This window comes from Ctenopharyngodon idella, chromosome 9 (assembly GCF_019924925.1).
Source record: "Ctenopharyngodon idella isolate HZGC_01 chromosome 9, HZGC01, whole genome shotgun sequence".
Lineage (NCBI taxonomy): Eukaryota > Metazoa > Chordata > Actinopteri > Cypriniformes > Xenocyprididae > Ctenopharyngodon > Ctenopharyngodon idella.
Genome location: NC_067228.1, coordinates 2,483,404 through 2,501,778, shown reverse-complemented (window position 1 = coordinate 2,501,778; position 18,375 = coordinate 2,483,404). Strand labels below are relative to the sequence as shown.

The 18,375-nt window shown below is 37.5% G+C and overlaps 1 protein-coding gene and 1 long non-coding RNA gene across 2 annotated transcripts in view; one reads left to right on the top strand and one right to left on the bottom strand.

Annotated features, from left to right (window-relative positions):
* The first annotated feature begins 1,436 nt into the window (after positions 1 to 1,436).
* The window catches only part of marchf4b (membrane associated ring-CH-type finger 4b), a 29,773-nt gene continuing 12,834 nt past the window's right edge, over positions 1,437 to 18,375 (top strand). Inside the window, exon 1 of the mRNA XM_051905244.1 lies at positions 1,437 to 2,805. Within this exon, the coding sequence (XP_051761204.1) occupies positions 2,455 to 2,805 (351 nt within the window). The 5' untranslated portion in view covers positions 1,437 to 2,454. The remainder of the gene's footprint in view (positions 2,806 to 18,375) is intronic.
* Positions 10,588 to 17,905, bottom strand: LOC127518497 (uncharacterized). The gene is made up of 4 exons (XR_007931579.1): positions 16,906 to 17,905; positions 14,096 to 14,196; positions 13,815 to 13,892; positions 10,588 to 10,821 (listed from the first exon to the last, which is right to left on the bottom strand). It is a non-coding gene; the product is annotated as an uncharacterized LOC127518497 (long non-coding RNA).

The window sequence follows — 18,375 nt, the reverse complement described above, 5'->3', positions numbered from 1 at the left end:
TGACGGAAAGACGTAACGTCAGTGCTGCTGGTCGTACTGTGATGGACGCTAACGCTGTCCAATGGGGAGGCCAGATGTGACAGATGGGCGGGACTAAGGGTTAACACGCTTATTTTGATATGGTAATAATAACATTCTTGGTAAATGCGCTTTAGAATTAAAAAAGAAGTGAAATTAAGCTCTTTTGTTACAGTTGCTTAGAGAAACAGGTTAATTAAACTCCACACTGAGTATTTTTAAGGGTAGGACACTTTTTGCCACTGAGATGACTGGGGAGAAAGTGTCCCAATCAACCTGAATTCACTCCCTATATAAACCTTTTAAGGTTTTCTTTTGAAGTTTTTAAAGATTTATTTATTTTTAGTATTTTTAAGGTTTAAGGTTTGTTGTGGGTGGGTGGGTGAATGAATGGATGGATGGATGGATAGGTGGATGGATGGATGGATGGATGGAAGGATGGATGGATAGGTGGGTGGGTGAATGGATGGATGGATGGATGGATGGGTGGATAGACAGATGGAAGGATGGATAGGTCGGTGGATGGATGGATGGACAGATGGATGGATAGGTGGATGGACAGATGGATGGATGGATGGATAGGTAGGTGGATGGATGGATGGACAGATGGATGGATAGGTGGATGGACAGATGGATGGATGGATGGATAGGTAGGTGGATGGATGGATGGACAGATGGATGGATAGGTGGGTAGGTGAATGGATGGACAGACGGATGGATGGATGGATGGATAGGTGGGTGGGTGAATGGATGGATGGATGGATGGGTGGGTGGACGGATGGATGGACAGACGGATGGTTGGATGGATAGGTGGGTGGGTGAATGGATGGATATGTGAGTGGATGGATGGATGGATGGATGGATTGGTAGGTGGGTGGATGGATGGACAGACGGACAGATGAATGGATAGGTGGGTGGTGAATGGATGGACAGACAGATGGATGGATGGATAGGTGGGTGGGTGAATGGATGGATGGATGGACAGACGGATGGTTGGATGGATAGGTGGGTGGGTGAATGGATGGATGGATGGATATGTGAGTGGATGGATTGATGGATGGATGGGTAGGTGGGTAGGTGAATGGATGGACAGACAAATGGTTGGATGGATAGGTGGGTGGGTGAATGGATGGATGGATGGATGGATGGATGGATAGGTAGGTGGGTGGATGGATGGGCAGATGGACAGATGGATGGATGGATGGATGGTTGGTTGGATGGATGGGTGAATGGATGGATAGGTAGGTGGATGGATGGATGGACAGATGGATGGATGGATGGATGGATAGGTAGGTGGATGGATGGATGGACAGATGGATGGACAGATGGGTAGGTGAATGGATGGATGGACAGACGGATGGTTGGATGGATAGGTGGGTGGGTGAATGGATGAACAGATGAATGGATGGATGGATGGGTAGATGGGTTAATGGATGACAGATAGATAGATAGATAGATAGATAGATAGATAGATAGATAGATAGATAGATAGATAGATCGTTTTTCCTCTCTGAAGCTTCATTCTGTTGGATAAAATTACACAAATCTGTTTGATAATAACCTTTTAAAAAGTCCAAATATGTTAAATAAAAATTAAAACGAACTTCAAGTCGACTACAACTTTAGCACCTTTATTTCTATCATGTTCGTTTCTTGTCATTGTGTAAATAATTCAGTTTACAGAGTCAAAAAGAAAAGAAAAGAAAAAAAACAGACTGATGGGCATCTTCATCATCTTCATCTTCATCATCATCATGTCCCTCTCCCTCCTCCCGCATCACTCCGCGCGCGTGACGTGTGCTCGGTCGCTGTCCCGGGAATCACAGTGCTGAAACCGCAGCATCAACCACACGGAGCCACTCCGACACCGTCCAGAGGAGGAGAACTCACGGCGAGCTCGGATTACACATCCCCGATCAACTGAATGATGAAATGAACTCGACGGTAGATTGAAAAACTGCAGCAGAATAACACACGCGCGTCCGCGAGAACAAACATCACCTGCATCGCTTTAACCTTTAGGCGCAGATACCTGAAGCTGGACCTGGATGATTTCACACCGCTGAGGAACGCTTTAACACATGTGGCATGCTTTTACATCGCTGGAGGAAATACCCATCACAAATCCAATGGAATAAATCGATCATATGGCATCTGACACCTGTTTACTGCCTTTCTGTTATTTTCTACCCAATTCAGGACGAGATATAGATCACTGACTGATTATGGCACTTCAAATATCATCTTTCTAACTTGCAATCAACACATTCAAAAAGTGCAATGAACTCACTGTACAGGTTGCGACTGTAAGGCACCAATTCAATTTAAGTTCTCAGTTTAATAGGTTGTGGAATATCATGGCTTATATTCACTCTTCACTCGAAGGGAACCTGCAGTAGTTGATCCCGGACAGTGTCGATTCTTCCCGTTCCTCGGATGCTGCGCGGTCACGGCATGCTGAAGAGCCGCTGTTGCGTTCTCTTCAGTGACCTCAAGGTGTTTCTGCTCGGGCCACAGGCTCATACAAGCCCCATGAGCGGACAAACGGCCAGAATCAGCCCTTATGCCTCAGATAACAACAATACCTTACGAGCCCACCGGCTCCGGCACTGGAGTACCCCGTCCACAGAGGACGCTGCCGGGCCGGAGGCAGCCGCGGACGGATCCGGGTGGACGGGCGCCGCGGCGGAAGAGTTCTCCAAGGACCGGAGGGACGACCGATTCTCCTTCATCAGCTATGCAGAAGGAACCCCGGTGTGCAGGATATGCTTCCAAGGGCCGGAACAGGTACACAACAACCCAATACTAAAGATACACGAGGAATGAGCTGAGTCATTTAATCATACTTAAAAGTTTTGATCGAGGTTGCACGAAACTGATTTATCAATATCAGCTCAATTGTATTGAGTAAAGTGAACAAACTATCCATTTAATTATGTTCATTTCATTACTAGCCTAATTAAAATTTTACATTAGGACTGTGTGCAGTCTGTAATCCCATATAACCAAGAAAAAAAACAATACATTTTCTCTGAGTTTTTACTCTCTAAAAAATGCTGGGTTAAAAACAACCCAAGTTGGGTTGAAAATAGACAAACCTTGGGTTGTTTAGTTTTATTTAACTCAAATATTGTTTAGAAATTACTGTACTGCTTGCTTAAAATGAACCCAAAGTATGTTGGAAATTAACATTTATATTTGATTATTATTGTTGCCTCTATTAATTATGTGTCTGATTTGTTTAATTCCCAACCTATTTTTGGTTCATTTTAAGCCAGTCATATAGTCATTTTTAAACAATAGTTGGGTTAAATAAAACTGCCCAGCACATTGGACAAACATTTAACCCAACTGCTGGGTCAAAACAACCCAATTACTGGGTTTGTCAATGTTTTTATCCCAGCACTTTTAGAGTGTAGAATAGCAAGTTGGGTTGAAAATTGACAAACCCATTGATTGGGTTGTTTTGACCCAGCGGTTGGGTTAAATGTTTGTCCAACGTGCTGGGCAGTTTTATTTAACCCAACTGTTGTTTAAAAATTACTATATGGCTGGCTTAGAATTAGACATATAATCATCAAAAGGTGAACATTTATTAATAAGCAATTTAATATTTATTATTTTTTAACAATAGTTGAATTAAATAAAGCTGCCCGCAGCATGTTGGGCAAACATTTAACCCAAACGCTGGGTTAAAACAACCCAATTGCTGGGTTTGTCTATTTTCAACCCAACTTGGGTTGTTTTTAACCCAGTGTAATATATGACATAGACTAAAAATACATAAACATAAAAATATTTGCATGTGAAAAAGGATCAACATGATTAGAAAAACAATCTACTGTAATACAAAACAGCACTGGCAGCAGTAAACAGATCTGTAAACACACACAAAAATCTATATTAATTACCATCAACAGCTATTTAAAGTCCACATGTCCATTCCTTGCCTGGACCTATTTAATTAAATATTCATGAGCAAGATCCAATGGCCACTCCCCCAATGCGCAGATGTGCAGACAGCACTTGTCAGTTTTTACGATGTACTTCAGTTAATTGACATAATTTTGCTCAAAACACAGGGAATGCATATTAAAAGCACATATTATTATTTAGTAAAATGAAAAACATATTTAAAATTAATCAGAGCAATTTACATAAAATGTGTTTGGGACCAAATTCAAGATTCAAAGATAAGGAAACTCTCAGTAGGCCAAACTTTCATGCCACAAGTTTTAAACAGGATTCAATGAATTTCAATGATTTTACTTATTTTTATTTTCAAATAAATCGATATTTGTTACAACCAGGCAAGTCATAGAAATTAGTAACATTTTAAAATGTCATGGAAAAGAATTTTATTCATTTCTGTTAAATTGTTGTAGAGATTGCATGTGCAAAGAGCTATAAAAGTTCTTATTCAGTAGTCTATGTAAATGTCCATGAAGATTTTTATTAATTTCCATTACCGCTAACATTGAAATCCCTGATATTTCCGAGGAGCCCTGTTTAAATTAACCTCATGATTGTAAGGTCACGGCCCTGCCGTTGCCAAAGGAGTATTTACTTTTCTTAATGCTTCTTGTTTTAGTAGGAAAACTGTAGCTCAGAGCAGGCCTCATACATTATTCATGAATATATGCAAATTGTTTCCACTTCAAAAACCTCTGCACCGTCTTCACCCAAAGGGAAGGTGATTCACCAGAATTTACAACAGAATAACATTTATTTCACACTTGTTTCACTGATACATTTAAGCTCGTGCCAAGTCAGAGTAAATGAAAAACTGCAGGCGTGAGACGAGTGTTGAAGTAACCGCCATGTTACCTGAGACGAGCCTCACCTGTACTGAACGAAGGAAACATGAGCCGAGTCAGCAGAGACGGATCCATTACTTTACTCCTGAGAGGCTTATAAGCAAAGAGCAAAACCCTTAAAACACTAGTTATAGAGGAGACCGGGGCTAGTTGTCACTCTGCTATAATATGGGAGATACAGGGTAACACTTTACTTTAAACCTTTATATACTGTATAATGCATTATAAAAGTCTTTTGTAATGCATTGTATGGTCTCATGAATAATTGTAACCACAGTTATAATACTTTATCTATTCATTGTTAAACCTTTAAAAAGTATAATACATTAAAACACATGACAAACAAACAACTTCAGATGTAACAAGGAATCTGCAAGTGCAAATATTATAATGCATAATATTTAGTGCTGTCAAATCGATTAATCGCAATTGATCGCATCTAACGTAAAAGTTTGTTTACATAATATATGTGCGTATATATTATACTTATATATATTATATATATACAGTATGTTAGTGCTGTCAAACGATTAATCGCGATTAATCGCATCCAAAATAAAAGTTTGTGTTTACATAATATGTGTACTGTGTATATTTATTATTTATATATAAATACACACACACATCCATGTATATATTTAACAAAAATATATTTTATTTATACATAAAATATCTATATTTATATATAATATAAATTATATATAAATACATGTAATTATAACATCTTAAATATATACATGTATGTGTGTATTTTTTATACATAATAAATATACACAGTACACACATATATTATGTAAACAAACTTATTTTGGATGCGATTAATCGTGATTAGTCGCTTGACATCACTAATATATATATGTGTGTATGTGTGTGTATGTATATATATACACACAGACACATATTTATATAATATATATAATTATAAATGATATAAACATATTATGTAAACAAACTTTTATGTTAGATGGGATTCATCACGATTAATTGTTTGACAGCACTAATATATATATATATATATATATATATTTATGTATATGTGTGTGTGTGCATGTGTGCATACACACACACATTTATATAACATATAAATATAATAATATGTATACACGCACATATTATGTAAACAAACTTTTATGTTAGATGCAATTAATCACAATGAATCGATTTGACAGCACTAATAATATTATATAATAATAATAATAATAATAATAATATTATAATGCATGTAACTTTGGTTACAATTATTTATGAAAAGATATAATGCATTATAATGGGCATTATGAATACCTATATAATGCATTATACACAAAGGCTTTATTTCATAAATCATCAGTTATTTAATTCAGTTCATTAGCTTCTATATCTGTTGACAAAAACAATGATTTGATATTTTGTATGTAACTTTTATGTTTGCTTTGTTTTTAAATAGGCTTTCTAATGGCATGTTTCCATTGTGACAACATGCCCCACTAGAGGCATTGAGTCACAAAAGGTCAGTGTGTGTTAAATGAATCGTATATTTTCCTCCTGGACAATAATGGGAGAAATGTTCAATAGTTTTAGGCTCGTATCATAAAGAGAGCAGAATCTGTGTTTACTGCGTCTATGAATCAGAGAAAGTTCCTCCGAGGCGCTCAGTGTTTTGATTAACCGCTCCATAATGACACAATTTGAATTCAGAGTTAAACAAACCCATTGTGCTCGTGCAATTATAAGATTGTTGCCCCAAAGCGAGCAGCAGGATGTCTTTGAGAAGCTTTGCTGTAAGTGTAAAGAACAGAAATGTGAGCGCAGGCACACCCGAGGGAATGATTTCAGACGATTGTTCCAGTTAGAGAGTGCTTTTTGTGTGTAGAGATGAAGCAGAACTTATACTGTATGATGGAAAGACGTGTCTGGATGAAGGGCAGCACTTTGATTTTCTGTCTTTTCTCATTCTCTGACTGATTCATGGCTGTTTTTCTGCTGATTCAGCACTGGAGTTCATTGGGCCGCTGACATGCTTTGAAAAAACATCCTGTTTAAGCGTGTAACAGTGAGTAATAGCACTCTGTAATGTGTTGTTGCATCTTCTAGACGCCTTTGACTGGTGTATTGTTTCTAAATGTAATGATTGTTCACGTCACATTGCATTATCCAGACATCTTTATCTTCGCAAATGCATCTCGACTAGATCTGAGTTCTGGGTTCAATGCAAGTTCAGCTCTACAGCATTTGCAATGGAAGTGTACAGTTTCAAAAGACTTAAATATCATACTGTAAGTGCTCACATTAAACTAGTATAGAATTAGTGACTTTGTCTGTATCAATTTTACCTCAGACCTAATAATGCTGGTAACGCCAGTAACTTTCACAATATGCACTTTAAAAATGATTTTACAAGTACATTTTACAAGAAAACACTACTTCAGTTTTTCTACTTTAATATTTCGTGTTTAATTCAATGCGTTACTTTACAATAAGGTTCATTTGTTAATATTAACATGAACTAACAATGAAAAATACTTTATTAATCTTAGTTTATGTTAATTTCTACATTTACTAATACATGTTTGCAATCAAAATTTGTACCAGTTAATATTCTTTAAAGGATTAGATCACTTTCAAATGAAAATTAGCCCAAGCTTTACTCATCCTCAAGCCATCCTAGGTGTATATGACTTTCTTCTTTCTGATGAACACAATCTGAGTTATATTAATAAATATCCTGACGCATCTAAGCTTTATAATGAACGGGGGCAAGTTTGAAGCTCAAAAAAGTGCATCCATCCATCATAAATGTACTCTACACGGCTCCAGGGGGTTAATAAAGGCCTTCTGAAGCGAAGCAATGCGTTTGTGTAAGAAAAAATACACGTTTTGAACTGCGAGAGGCATTAGACTTCCTTTGTAAGTTGAATACGGAAGGCGGTCTGGTAGAAGCTAGATATTTTACTTTTACTACAACTTGTTAAATATGGATATTTTTCTTACACAAACACACAAAAAAGTCATCTTTAGGTGGTAGCTACAAGTATTATGTGGTTAAATGTAAAAATATCTCCAATTTCATACACTAGAGTTGTGTGGGGTGGGGGGTAAATTCAGTGCTTTACAATCATGTTGCATTATGGTCTAGTTAAGGATCATTAAGGATCAAGTTGAACGCACTTCAAAATGGCGGCGGGGATTCCCCAGAGGTGAAGTACATAGGGAAATTCGCGAGTATATGCTTGTGTCTGAAATTGCATACTCTCTTGAGTAGGGCTGGGACAATAAATCGATTCCTCTCGATTCATGGATCAATTCTGAGATTTTCCAAATGCATCACAATTCTCTCTTGAATTGATTCTGGGCTTAGTTTTTAACAGCAGATGGCACTCTAGGCTAGTTTTTAACCGCACGCTCAAATGCTCATGAAGAAGAGCGCTCGTGCGTTCAGCTATGTACTTGCACCTCAGAATGATTTTCAATCACGATGCATTTGGAAAATCTCAGAATCGATCCAGAATCATTTCTCGATTCGTTATGCATCGATTTATTGTCCCAGCCCTACTCGAGTAGGTACTTATTTTGAATAAGTAATTACTTTGCGAGCACTAAAAAAATGTTCTATATAGTAAGAATGTAATCACCATGTTTCATTCACCATGTTGTCATTATCGTGTGACCTACCAGCGTGAGTTGGGTCATTTCACTGCCCTTCACAAATCCTCTCCCGTGGCCTCATGGGATAGTAAAGTGTCCATCGTATGCACTAGGGCTGGGTATTGACACAATTTTCACGATTCGATTCGATTCGATTTCTATTCACATGCTTGCGATTTGATTCGATTACCATTTCGATTTGATTCGATATCGATTATTTTGGATGAAGTATATCAGTTACAGTACATGGCAAATTTTCTAAAGGGAAAAAATCTCTCAACTAACGCTGTAAACTACACATGGGAGTCAGTTGGTACTACTATAATAATGAAGGTTAAAATTAACTTATTTATATACAAACACTTAAATTACACTCAATGATGTTTTTTTATAATAAATAAAGTTTAGAATTACATAATCATATTTCTACTCCAATTCCTGTTTTTTTTTATTTTTTATTTTATTTAAATCGTGGCTGTCATAACTGATTTATTCAAACATGCATTACATATTGAAGAACATTATAACTAATTATAATTATATATTGTAACGGTGCATAGCTATATTTGTCAGAATGCTGCTTTCTAGAGTTCACTTTTCTAGCTGACTGATGAGTTTATGGTCACTGAATATGCTTTTCTGAGGTAAATGTGACGTTACGTGACATTGTTTACAAGCTGTTTTATTGACGTCTTTCTGAGGTTGAAACATTGAGCTATTACACGAGACATGATACGGATTTTGGTAAGTTGTACTGTATATTTTATTTATTATACCTTCAGATGTTCATTCATGTTTATTTTGTGCTGTAACTGGTATTAAAGTGGAGGAGAGGATGTTCACATACACTCGTGCTGCCGCTTCTCTTTAACTGAGGCGCTAAAGTGATCTGTCACGTCACATTAAACAGCGCCAAAACGGTATTTATGTTTTGAATCTCATAATAAGATGGACGTCATTTGAAATCTGAGACTTTGCTTCATATCAAAAGTAACAAAGCACAAAGATTATTGCGATTTATTGGATGGGAGGTGCGCTACATGTTCTGTTCATTCATCAACTGAAAACAGACTAGACTAATCGATTCTTGGGATTTAAGAATCTATATCGGTTCGTAAAAATGAGAAGCGATTAAAATCGAGAAATCCATATTGTTTACCCAGCCCTAGTTTGCAGAGTTCAGAATCTCACTGGAAGTAGTAGGTTATCCTGGTACTTTTTGCTTTCTCTTTTATGAGTACTATGAATTCGGACATACTTCTTTTATCACATACTGTTCTTCGCCTTCTATATAGTAGGGAAGTATGTGATTTTGGATGCAGCCAGAGTCTAAAAGTGGAGTTAAACGCAGCCATTATTTTCACAGGAAATTGCGTACTTGTGTGCGCGTCTCGTCATATCCGTAAACAGAGAAAAGTCTGCCTACTTTGACGCGTGTGGGTGTGTCATGGGTTAGTTGTCACAACGAGTGAGAAAGGTTGACATGGAGCAGCTAAATCCTCCGCCAAACAGAGGAGAGTCTGCTGGCAAAAAGAGAATGTGACAGAGCTCGTAATAAAACAAGAACCAACATTAGCTTGGCTTGTCGGAGATGGCGAGAACTGAGGGATTTGAAATGTTGTAAAAGCGACGCGGAGATGGTGTTTTTATTACTCAACAGGTGAGTAAGGTACTTAATTGAACAGATAAATTGTCACATGTTGCTCTCTAGCAGAGTTTATTGTAAAGCATTATCCACAGTCACGCAGAGCTGAAGCACAACCAAAACGATGTTCTTTCACAAAATGCTAAAGGGCCAAAATTTACATAGTGTACCTTTAACTAATAGGTCATAGGACCTTATTGTAAGGAAGGAAATCCTACACCATTTTTTTTCTTCAGTGTAGAGACTGTTTACATTTAGCAAACCAATGAGGTCTCTAATACCTGAAGAGAGCGATCTGTTTCTCATGCATCTCAATGGCAGTTTCTTGGCCGGTGCATGAGCCCTCAGAAGTGTGCAACCTGCTGCTGCCATCTTTGCTTGTTTTTGATGTAGTTTCAGCATCGAACAGCAGCAGTAACAGTAAGTTCATGCACCTAGAAAAGTAGTCCCATCTCAAAAAGAACAATGCATACACTTGATATGTCAAAGTAAAAACAGTTTTTACTGAATAATTAATGCAAGTGCTTTAACAAAAACACAAGCTTCACAATTCTGCTTTTATAAAACCCTCGGGAACACTGGCTCTATGCCTTACTGTAACCGTGATTTTTGCTTTTTTAAACTTGTAACTTGTGTTGAACCCAGAAGATTTCTTTCATCTGTGACGCTCACTAAGCAGTGGAGCTTCTCTGCTGTTTTCACCTCGGCTTTGTAGACCTGCAGAGACACAGATTGAGAAGAGAGAGACGTACAGTCACAGAATCAATCTGCTGTGGAGATCCCTGTAGTATTACAGTACGTGTGCTCACACACATCAACACTCACAGAGCCTCAACTTCAGCATCCGTACTGCTGTTTTAGCAGATGGAGAGATTTATGAGGAAGCCCTGGAAGAGTTAAGCTGTGTTTGAAAGGCAGAAAAACATGCAGGAGTGTTTCTGCTTCATTTGCAACAACACAAAGGTTACAGTACGTGAAAAATGACAGCTACAAACAGTAGTGTCCAAAAGTGATGTAAAGCATAGGAAAATTTACATCTTCACCCTTTGAATATTACATTTATTAAAAACATTTATTACCAAACATTTATTAAATATTTTGTAAGCATATTGCGTAGATGTGCTTGGAGTCGATTGTTAGCGGTTCAAATGCGTAGCTCTGAAACCCTATTGTAATTGTTAAAATTTCCAAGGATCAGCATTCTCGCCTCAAAGTAATCGGGCAGACCAAACCGTACGTTGTAGAGACCAGAAACTTTGAGGGCTAGTAGTACTCACACGGTCTACAACTTCGCCAAGACTCGCCCCGATCGGCCTAACAGGGGCACTACAGTGGTGAAAAGTTTGCTTATTGATCTCGTCGAAATGTTCGGATATTTTGAATTTTTTGAAAAACCTACTTTTGCAAACTAGTCCTAGGTTTTTGATCAGAACCAAACCAGTGCAGCAAGATTCTCTGGAGTCTGATTGGCAATAATTATCAAAAAAAAGTTGAAATTTTGATTCATGGTCCCTAAGGGCCACCAAAATGTTCAAAGGGGGCGGTGCCACTTTTACTAAAATGGCTATAACTCATGAACAGTATGATATATTTTCACCAAACTTGGAACACGTGTGTAAGAGCTCGTTCTGTTGTTGCGTGAAAAATGATGCAGTGACTGGCCACTTGGTGGCACTATAACAGGAAAAAAAAAATGAAAATGGCTATAACTACTTCACCGTTTGTCCAATTGACTTGAAAATTGGCATGGAGTGTCTTTGTCCAAGGTGCCATGATTGTGTTTGAGGACACTGATGTATCTAAAAAAATATGTCCTCCATCGGCCAATGAAGTCTGAGTAGCTATCAGACAAGGTTAACAGAGGACGATCGGAACGAAACTTGCTGGGCCTGTTTGACTCACGGCCCTAAAGGCCTGTGAGAAACTTGAAAGAAATTAGCCACCAGGGGGGCCTTCGCATTTTTCACGTGCATAAAGGATCGTGTATCAGGTGATTTTTTGCACACGCCCACGACATTTGTACCACATGGTGGAACTCCTCATTCATTCTGAGCAACTTTGCCTCTAGGACCGCTGCTGTCCATCGAATCGTTCGTTAAATATTGGAGATTATTTCAAAAACCAACTTTGGCGAACTAGTCCTAGGTTTTTGGCTCAACCTCGATAACTGTTAAAAAGCTTTAAAGGGGGGGTGTAATGCTATTTCATGCATTCTTATTTACACTGTTAAAGAGTTGCATTCTCATGCTAAACATGGCCAAAGTTTCAAAACACGAGTTGGACGTATGACGGAGTATTTCTGTGCCAAATACACTACTTCGGGTTTTGGAGAGTTTTTTTCGAGTATGGCCTGTATGACGTCAAAAGAGAGCGGAATTCCTTGTATAGGCACTTCTCCTGTATTGGCTGTAAATGGTCTTTTCCATCTATGATCGATTTACAGACTTGCTAAATAAAACATAATACCTTTTTATGCATGTGCCTAAAGGCCTTAAAGTGTTTGAACCCCGCTTGCTGCTCGCAGCTATATTTTTATTTGTGATAACGCAATGAAACATGCCAAATTGTGCAAACATCATTTTTTTCCAGGCTGTATGCAATTTGCTTTAATAATAATTAAACAATAAACATTTATTAAATTGCTTATTAATAAATGTTCACCTTTTGATTATTACTGTTGCCTCTTGTCTGATTTTTAATCTTAAGACACAGCCATATAGTAATTTTTAATCAATAGTTGAGTTAAATAAAACTACCCAGCAGGTTGGTCAAACATTTAACCCAACTGCTGAGTCAAAACAACTCAGTCGATAGATTTGTCCATATTTAACCCAACTTGGGTTGTTTTTAACCCTAGCATTTTTTAGAGTGAAATGAAAATACAAGTCAATTCATGGAATAAACAGCTTCAAAAGCAGCATAAAGACAAATGCCCAGCACAGATGCCTTTATGTCCACACCGGATAAGGACGCATTATTTAGCATGCAGTAATCCTGTGGAGGCCGGCTCTCTACATTCACAATAACACAGGTCAGCCACATTACATTCACATCACACTGAATGGAGGCCCAAATACTCAACGTCCCTCCAGCGAGCCAGTGATGGAAATTGCTATTTCAGAACGGCTTAAGGCTGCGCTTATGTGCCGCCTTTTGTTGTGCGGTACATTCGTGCATCATTAAGAGTCAAAGGCAGCCCCTTTCCTGGCATATATTTTGTTATTTACGACAGATTCAATTCATTTCGCCTCTTTAGAGCAGCGGGAATGTTGCTGAAAAGTGGAAGTGGTTTGTAAACCAGAGCGCCAGGGCTTTCAAAGGACCTTAGATGGCTGTAATAAGAATAAGTGCAAAGGACACACACATATTTAAGCACAATATTATTAGTTCAGGTTTCTTTGTTGCTATACTTAGAGGTTTCCTTTTATTTCATGAAAACCAGAAATGGATTTAATCTGGTCTAGACCGTACGGCAAGCTACTTTTTTTTACAATTTCTTTCTATGCAATGCATGTGGTGCTTGCAAAAGTTTGTTGCCACAAGATGTTCTGAGTGGTTTTCAGCACATTATTTTTGCTTGGTGCTTGCTTATCAGCTCATTTAGCTACCATGAACTCAGGACATTAAATCACGTCTAATCCTGATGTTTTAATTCACATGGAACCAAATAAGGAATCAGACTGACACATTTACTAAAATGGCCTACTTACCATTAATCTGAAAAGTAGGTCTGATATGGATATTTCCGTATGGATGACTGCACACACTTATACTGCATTTGGGACTTTCTGTGAATAGAGTACAAATGATTAATGCAAGGATGAGCTTAACCTTCAGAAAATGTTTATCAGCCTCAAGAGGTAATATGAGACTGTTCTGTATGAGGTTTGCAGTTTTTGCAAACTTATCAATTTGGGGCACGTCTAAATACAGTCAATTTATTTTAATGGATAAATGCATATTTCTCGTAAATTAAAGAACAAAAACTTACAGTAAATCTTGAGTTTGATGAACAAAAATGAAAATGAATATGTCTTCTCATCATGACAATTTTAATGAGGAATGTTTCATGTTTTGTAGTAGATGAAAATCCTGCAGAAACAAGGTTGCACACAAAAGGTTTATGTTGAGTAAAATAGGTAAATTTGTGTGTGTGTATATATATATATATATATATATATATATACACACACACACACACACACTCACTAAAAACTAATACGCTATATCTACTCAATAAAATTGTGGCAACAGATTACAAGCAACATTATTAATTAACACAACTGACTTCAGCTTCCGCCTTATATGAAATCAAAAGACATTAAACTCTCTTATTATAAACCAGACTGGCTTTATTTCTGTCATTCTTCTACAGTTCTTTTTGAGAATTAACAGAGGTTTAGATGTTGATGTTTTATTAAAAAATGTTTTACCATTATGGTGATCAGTGTTTCCTTTAGTTGGGCAGTTTGACTAATGCTTTTTATGTCAGTTTGTGGTTTTTGTAATGGTGTTTGCTAAAGCACATAATTTGTTGCAAAGAAAACCATAAACAAAGGAGATCAGATGATAAAGTTTTTCACCAATATTATTTTGTTGGCACAGATCAGACATTCTGAATTTTGATTTTTAAATACATTGTAGGATTTTTTAAGATACACACAGACATACAGAATCAGCATATGAATCTCAACAATGGTGAAATGCTTCATGCCACAATGCATTCTGGGAGCCACCATAGTATAAAACTCATGACTCCCAGCATGCATTGTGGCATGAAGTATGTCACCATTGTTGAGATTCATATTCTGTATGTCTGTGTATTTAAAAAAAAATCCTACAGTGAATTTAAAAATGAAAATTATTAATGTTTTGATCAGTTGTGAGATTAGTCAATTATTTTCTTTATAATTAAAACTTTTTCATCTGATCATTTCTGTTAATGGTTTCCCTCACAACAAATTATGTGCTTTAACAAACACTGGTACAAAAACCACAAACTGACATAAAAAGCAATGAGTAAAACTGCCCAACTAAAGGAAACACTGATCACCATAATAGTGATCAAACATTTTCAATAAAATCAACATCAAAACCTCTGTTAATTCTCAAAAAGAACTGCAGATGAATGACAGAAATAAAGTCCATCTGGTAAGTAATAAGAGAGATTTAATGTCTTTTCAGTTGATTTCCTCTAAGGCAGTGGCTGGCTAAAGTCAGTTGTAGTTCTTGTGTTTCTCTTTCCTTCAGTGATTCTGCTTGTTATCATCAGGTGTCTTCAATGTTGGCAATAAAAAATAAAGAGCTCTTAAATCATCTTCGATCTGATATTTTTTTTCAAATTTACTTAAATTTTACTAATTTTATATAGTTTTTAAATACTTTTAAAATATGCCAATATATCTCTTTTAATGCAAATTCGGTTAGGTTAATTTAATGTTAGATGTATCAAACACCCTAAAGCGCTTCACATTGCTGACAGGAGTGGCCGTTTCTTAATCATGCCAGCTAATTTAATTTAAAGAGTGTCAATCAGTGACACGCTTTCTCTCTGTCCTTGAAGTCTGGCTATGAGAATCCCCCTCGAGTCTCCCTCCACCCTGCAACGTCTCAGATGTTTATTTATTTCTGAGTCATACTTATTCATAATTCAGAGCAGCACATGACTGACACAGTTTTACAGGGGAGTTACAATCTGACTAAGGTACTTTGTGTGCTGCAAACTACCCGTGACACGCTTTTTCACACCCTTCAAGCTGAATGGCACAGGAATGCATTAGAGCTGTAAAACCTTTTTTGATACGATGTGCCATTTTTAATTCTTATTTGATCACGCTTTTAGCTACTCTCTGCTCTGTTTAACACGTCTGACCATGTTTAAATGCATTCTGCAGATTTTTATACGGTCTAAAACTGCATAATTCAAACGGAACATTATAAGTGACCGTTTTTAAATGCTCTACAGCAACTCTCTAATAAGTTCAACCCTTCTTTAATGAAAGAATTAAACTATATATAGATATATAGTACATCCAATTTTATTCACATACATACACTTACGTAAAGTAACATATACTATTTAGTAAATCTCGATTACATGATTGTTTACATACATTATATACATACTACATTATTGCCCGGCTCTAATCTGCTAAATGCAATTATAAAGTTATAGCATAATGTTTGCTACAAAAAATAATTTAGACTCATCCCCCTTTTCTTAAAACACACACACACTCAACATGCACTCACACACACGCACACACACACACAAACTCACACACACACGTGCTCACGTGTATTCACTCAACTTTGGCTTTTTTTAAAAGAAAATGAGGGACAAGTTAAAATGATTTTAATCAACATTATGCCACAAATGCTGTTGACTGAACTTAAAGTCGGCATGAATCTTAAGTTGTGATCGTCTTTTCTTCCCTATTGTGCCATATATCCGAGTGAAACGCTTCTCAAACAAGAACAAATGTAGGGCGGGGCTTGATTTTGTCTTGGGGAATTGATTGGATGGTTGTGGTTTGCTATTGGTGGATCTCATGTGAATGACAGGTTGCCTCGCACTCGTCATCAGACAAGAGATGTCGCTGCAAGAGGGAGAGGAAGTTATTCTAATTCAAGATAACGAGGCACATGAATTTAAAAAAAGAAGAAATGATATGCACAAATAAACCATACTGCAATATTCCTTTAAAAACAAGAATTGTCTATTTGATTTCATGGTGACTAGTCAGTTTGCTTCAGTTCACATTGATTACACACATGTATTATAAGTTTGGTTGTCTCTACCTGTAGTGAATTAGAACAGGAGCAAAATGAACGGCATTCAGCTCTCGGTGGAGTAAGTGAAACAGATTGTCACAGTTGTAATGGCCGTCTGATTTGTGCTGCTCACTCGCTGCCCTGAGAACACGGAGGTGGATTAGGCTGCAGGTTTGGACGCTCTCCCCGTCTCCTCCTGTGCCGTCCTCCTCCCATTGGCTGTTCCTGCTCTCCTCATACTGTCCGGCCAACTCGCTCCCACTAAGTCCATCTGCAGACAGGCCTGTGTCTGTACCAACACTCCCTTTCTATTTCCTCTCGACGCTGTGACGGAGGTAGCGCTCCTTTTGGCTGAAGGAGCATCGGGGTCGTGCTTATGTAATACTCGCGTTAAGTTGAGCTCGAGGCGGCTTTTACGGAGAGCTCGACTCTTTGGCAGAAAGAAACACGAATGAGATCTCTTTACTTTCAGACGGTAAAGAGATTAATGGAGAATTTTAGGTCTTCTCTGATGTTTCTCCTGGGGAAAAAGACAGAAAACTCACATGTTACTCCTCTAGAGATCTCAACAATGTCTGTGTTTAGATTTGACAAGACACCAAAGTCTGCTACCTTTATTTTTCCACACAACTTTGAGAAATATCTGAGATAAAGTTAATACTTTTATTAAACTTAAGATTTTTGAGCTATGAAAGACCAACCGATGAGCAATAAAATATCCTTTTGAGAGCGCAGGATGACACAGAGGAAATAATAAGCACAAACAAGATCTCTTTAATATCTCAACCATTTCTCCTAGACAGCAATGAGATTAAATGTACATTGAGTTTCCTGTTTCTCAGATGTTCCTCCTGAGGAAAAAATCTCACATTACTCCTCTAGAGATCTCAAAGATGTCTCAAACTGTGTTCAGATTTGTCTGCAATGAAAAATCCTTTGTGTCTATTTGCATTTTTTTTTAAAGAATTTTAGGAGAAACAAAGTTGACTGATAATTAAAAGTCTCTGGTGTCCCCAGAAAGTTTCAGCTCAAAATACCCCATAGATCATTTAATAATAGCTTGTCAAATTTGCCTCTATTTGTGTGTGTCCCTTTAAATGCAAATGAGCTGCTGCTCCCAGCCCCCTTTCCAGAAGAGGGCGGAGCTTTAACAGCTCGTGCTTCAGTTGCTCAACAACAACAAAGCTGGAGAATCTCACGCAGCCAAAATGAGGATTGTCAGTAACGGTGTTCAGCCTTACATTGTTCAAACCGGAGTCGACACTGATGGAGAGACTCAGGAAGAAGTTACAACTTTTAGAATGAAACTGGATGTTTCTGAATGGTTAGTGGATAAATTTATGTAGTTGCTGTGGAGTTGATTCAACTCATCGACTAGCATGTGCCATCATGTTAATCTTTTGTGCAAATCCAGCATTGAATTGACCCTCATTTGAATGAGCAAACTCCTAAGCATGAATGCATCAGTTTATCTGGTCTGATTTTGGGTTCTGACAC